Source organism: Adiantum capillus-veneris, chromosome 15 (assembly GCF_014529385.1).
Source record: "Adiantum capillus-veneris isolate H3 chromosome 15, ASM1452938v2, whole genome shotgun sequence".
NCBI classification, from domain to species: domain Eukaryota; kingdom Viridiplantae; phylum Streptophyta; class Polypodiopsida; order Polypodiales; family Pteridaceae; genus Adiantum; species Adiantum capillus-veneris.
The window spans coordinates 135,743,949-135,748,526 of record NC_140945.1 but is presented as its reverse complement, the minus strand read 5'-3'; the positions used below and the strand labels follow the sequence as shown (position 1 = coordinate 135,748,526).

Sequence of the window (4,578 nt, the reverse complement as noted above, 5' to 3'; positions counted from 1 at the left end):
GGGTCAGCAAAGAAACCTTCAATTACGTTTGTGGAAAGCTTGCATCCTTCATGCAGAAGAAATCCACAAACTTCCGCAAGGGGTGCCAATAGAAGATAGAGTAGCAATCGCTCTTACCAGACTTGCTACAGGAAATGGTCTCTTGGGCCTCGGTGACACTTATGGATGTGCCAAGAGTACATCTTGTGGAATTGTACTTGATTTTTGCAAGGCAATTGTGAAATTTGGCCTTAGGGATTTGTACATCAGATGGCCCACAAGCTCTCGACTTGCAACATTGGCGCACGAGTTTGAGGCTGCAAGAGGAATCCCCTTTGTTGTTAGTGCAATAGATGGTTTCCACATTCCCATCATTGCACCAAGGGACAACCATGTCGACTACTTCAATCGAAAAGGTTTCCACTCTATTTTGCTGCAACTAACCGTATCTGCTAATTGTTCAATATGGAATTATGATGTTGGATGGGCTGGATTAGTGCATGACTCCTTGAATTTCACTAGAAGTGAGCTAGGTCAAAGATGTGCAAAAGGTGAGCTAGGCAACTATTGTCTAGTTGGTGATTGTGCTTATCCGACACGGCCATATATGCTAGTGCCTTTCAAAGGGTGCAAAGAAGGACTGTCACATCTCAAGTACTACTGGAATTTCATTCAATCCAGTACAAGGATGCCAGTTGAAAGAGCGTTTGGAATGTTGAAGTCAAGGTTTAGAATTTTGTTAAAAAGATGTGACATGAATCTACGCTATGTGCCAGATCTTGTAGTAGCTTGTCTTGTGCTTCACAACCTTTGTATCCACCATGGAGAATCTTTTGATATGGAGTGGGTGTGGGAGGTAGAAGCAGAATTGGGAGGTCACGTTGGGCGTGCAACAGAGGATCGAAGAGCAGGTGCTACTTCCATGATGGAGCTTATGGCAACACGGGAAGTCGGAGTAGAGGAGGCTATGGAGCGTGCTCAAGGGAGTGATGAAGGAGGTTCCAATGACCTTGGAGTAGGCTCCGAGAGGCGAGACAGTATTGCAAAGGCAATGTACAAAGAGCAGGCACGGATGAATGTCCAATAATTTTTTGGAAATGAGGCTTTAGAAGAATTAGATTCATCATCATCTTCAAGTTAGAGCTTTTGTAAAGTATGCGTTCAATTTAATAAATTTTATGCTATGGTTTGTACTATGCTTTATTGATGCAAATGCCGAATTCTTCTTCCTTTCACTCTGTGTTCTGTCGCTGCCCAATGTTCACACAGGTCAGCGGAAGAAAATCGAGTGACTTTTTCTTCCACCCTCTATGTGAACAAATGGGTGGCGGAAGTGTGCATTATCTAACTGCACCACCCGGAAAAACAACTTTTGGAGCCTCTCCTCCGCCTCCTCAATGTGAACCCAGCCTAAATAGCGCGCATGGTGATGATGAAGGCTACTGTGAGAACTCTTTGCGAGGGCTTCTTCGCCTCCTCTCAAGATGCCTTCTGCGAAATGCTGGGCAACACCTACAATCAAACCTTGAAGAAGAAGAAGGACTTGCCTTCATTGAAGTCAAGGCGGACGAGCGTGAGAGAGGCGGTGTTATGCACACACACGCACACGCACACGCATGCACACGCGCGCCCACAAACATATTCTACATTTCGATTTCCAGGTACACAGCCCTCTACTTGCCTTGCTACACTTGGATTTGCCCTACCCATCTTGCTCGTTCGGGTCAACCTCGCATCCTCTTCCCCAATCAGGTGAGTAGTCACATTCGCTTTTGTCCGGATCATTTTCTTAGAATGCTTGTACTCCTTCACATTGTCAACTCTCTCATGCAGATGTACTTACCGAACGAGGCTCCGATGGCATTGTTACAGCTTTGCGAAGATGATCTCCTCGCTGTTGGAGGTGATGGCAAGGGCAAGAGAGTGCATGGGGAAAGGATCTATGATTATGATGTGTATAATGAGCTACGTAATCCTGAAGAAAATCAGGACCTTACAAGGCCTATTCTTGGGGGTTCCGGGATGTATCCCTATCCGCGCAGGTGCAAGACGGGGAGAAAATGCATTAAAACTGGTAAGCTATGTTTTGTTCCACGTACATTTGGTTAAGGAGAGTAGGTTAATCTTTTGGATTTTGGTGCATGTATGGTGCAGACATTGAGCTTGAAGAACCAGAATTAGCTTTCGACAAGGTATATGTACCACGAGATGAAAGGTTCAGTGACTTGAAGATAAATCTGTTCATGAATGCAGGAGTAAGAAGCTTTTGCACCTACTTTCTAGTGTGCGCCAAGGTACGCCTTCTCTACAGAGATCAATCATTTGCTCGCATTGAGCAAATCCATCGCTTGTTTGTGGATAATAATTTTCATCTCAATGGCAGCAAAAATCCTTCTAGATCAATCTCAAAGTTCCCAAAGCCAGGAGTTCTAGAAGGTGCAGGAAATTAGAATGACCATAACCATGAATCATTCAAGTATTGGAAAAATCCTTTGTGCATGCTCATGGTTTGCTTTATTGACAGGAAACAGGGATGTTTGGATTACAGACAAGGAGTTTGGCCGGCAATGTCTTGCTGGGAAAGATCTTGTGGCCATTCAACGTCTGCAGGTAGTGAGCCTTGTTATAGGCCACTTTTTGCGGAGTCTCTGCTCAATGCTTCTATTAATTTTGCAATGAATTCCCCAGGATTTTCCTCCAAGCAGCAAACTAGACTCACATATCTATGGAGAAAGTATATCATCCATTACTGCTCATGATCTGACACCGTCCCTCCAAGGAGTCTCCATTGAAGAGGTGATTTGTTTGAATGTTGGCACATTGTGAGTTTTGCAAAGGCACTGCCGGTGCCTACCTAGCTAGCTGTGGTTGGGATGATGGGGGTCTACAAGCCCCCCACTATGACCAGGCAGTCGCCTTGATTTCCTGGTATCATGTCTAGCTAGTCACATGCTGCCTCTCACAAAAGTTTAGGATGTTATCATTGTTTTGGTTTTGTCACCAAGTCGCTGATGATTTAGAGCTTTCTTTCTGCTATCATGGGTGACAATTAATGTTTCTGGCCTGATTTTACTTTGCTAAGGGGTGATGCATTCTTTTGTTGCTCTGCAGGCTATGCATCGGAACCTTCTCTACACTCTTGCCATTCGTCAATAGGATCAATGAGCAAGAGGGTAAACTGTATGCCCCTCGGACGATTCTTTACCTAACGACAGAGAAAGTGTTACTTCTTGTGACTATTGAACTCACACTCCACCGCCAGGTCAATGGCGAGAAAGCTCATAGCAGAGTATTTACTCCTGATCCTTCGTTTTGTCATCCATGCCTATGGATGCTTGCCAAGATCCATGTTGCTATTGCTGATTGTGGATACCACCAGCTTGTGAGCCATTGGTACATGAATTGCACGCTGTGAGAGCTCCTTTTTAATCAACTGGTGGGCAAGAACAATAATTGGAAGTGACCCTCCCTTACATGGAAATGCTATTAGGGACCCCACAGAATGTCAAGCCTGCAGTGGACGATGAGGGCACTAGCAATGTGTAGGGCAAACCCCCAGCTCTCCTCGAGGATGAGGGAGACATGAGCTGGCATTGTGCGCATGGATGCCAGCTTCAACTTTTGCAAGTTTTCCCGAAAATCGTCCAATGCTGCCAATACTCGTGCATCGCAGTTCCATTGAGGGTATACACGCTCACCCAGGAATTCCTGTTCGTTTAAATGTTGTGCCAACAGCTCAAGGACTGCGATAGTCAGCGCGGTGGCCCCTTGTGGGGGCACCATCTCCAGCAAGAACTTTTCAGGATTCGACAACATTTCTGCGTATCTGGCTGGTCCTTCTGGAATAAGGCATGTGCTCATGCAGGGACTGTTGGGCATGTACGCGCCATATGCATATTGCCCAAAATTCATGGCTGATACGCAGACACCACCCAAATGAGTGTGGTCACTACCTCCACCAATTCATCCAATGTTTTCATGCTCACCCACCAGTCCGCCCCTGCATGGTCTGTGTGCCCGACCTCACGGGTCTCATTCCACCAGTTGCTACTTCACTGTCCTTTTGCAATGCCTGGTCATCTCCATAGTAAAGAATCAAGTAGTCTTTCACCCATTGATGTATGGCTGCCCACAGCTCCAGCCCATCCACTGCATATGGATAGTCCGCCACAAGCAACCTCACTTGGTGCTTGGCACTCTTGTCCTCTACAGCCATACCCCTGGCAATAGCAAACGACAGGTTCAAATCTTTTCAAAGTGGTCAACAATTATTCATTGCCATCAGCAAAATAAAATTGTGAACTTATGTGATGCTGCCATTGATTGGTTCCAAGGACAAGTATGGCTTTAAATATCTAAGATGCTCTTTCAAATTCTGTCTTCGCATACAGGTTTTGTGGACGCACAAGTGGAAGCGCACACACAAGACTGGAATCTACCTTCTGATTAAAACTTTTTTGATCGAGCCGCCAACTCTTATAAGCTACTGATGTTATCTCCATGCAATATCTTCCTGCACTATAATGCTTCTCCAGTTTACCACATGCATTGATTAAAAGATGTTTTGGACATTGCATTGATAAGTAAAGGTGTCTTTGA

At 45.3% G+C, this 4,578-nt stretch overlaps 2 protein-coding genes across 4 annotated transcripts; one reads left to right on the top strand and one right to left on the bottom strand.

Annotated features, from left to right (window-relative positions):
- Positions 1-1,236: 1,236 nt before the first annotated feature.
- LOC147441548 (putative linoleate 9S-lipoxygenase 7) lies at positions 1,237-3,226 on the top strand. 3 transcript variants are annotated; one of them, XR_015184370.1, is made up of 6 exons: positions 1,237-1,731; positions 1,813-2,053; positions 2,134-2,415; positions 2,511-2,589; positions 2,668-2,775; positions 3,091-3,226. XR_015184370.1 is itself a non-coding variant. In XM_086483741.1 (6 exons), exons 1-6 carry the CDS (start codon positions 1,237-1,239, stop codon positions 3,133-3,135), a joined length of 1,257 nt encoding a protein of 418 aa, XP_086339867.1. In that variant the 3' UTR covers positions 3,136-3,226. The 3 variants fall into 3 exon arrangements, 2 of the variants coding, with proteins under 2 accessions (XP_086339867.1, XP_086339868.1); XM_086483741.1 differs by having other exon boundaries at positions 2,504-2,589; XM_086483742.1 differs by lacking the exon at positions 3,091-3,226 and having other exon boundaries at positions 2,668-2,807.
- A 239-nt stretch (positions 3,227-3,465) lies between these two features.
- LOC147441547 (linoleate 9S-lipoxygenase 2-like) lies at positions 3,466-4,195 on the bottom strand. Its single transcript, XM_086483447.1, has 2 exons — positions 3,970-4,195; positions 3,466-3,893 (listed from the first exon to the last, which is right to left on the bottom strand). The coding sequence occupies exons 1-2, from the start codon at positions 4,193-4,195 to the stop codon at positions 3,466-3,468; spliced, it is 654 nt and encodes a 217-aa protein (XP_086339573.1).
- Between the last annotated feature and the right edge of the window lie 383 nt (positions 4,196-4,578).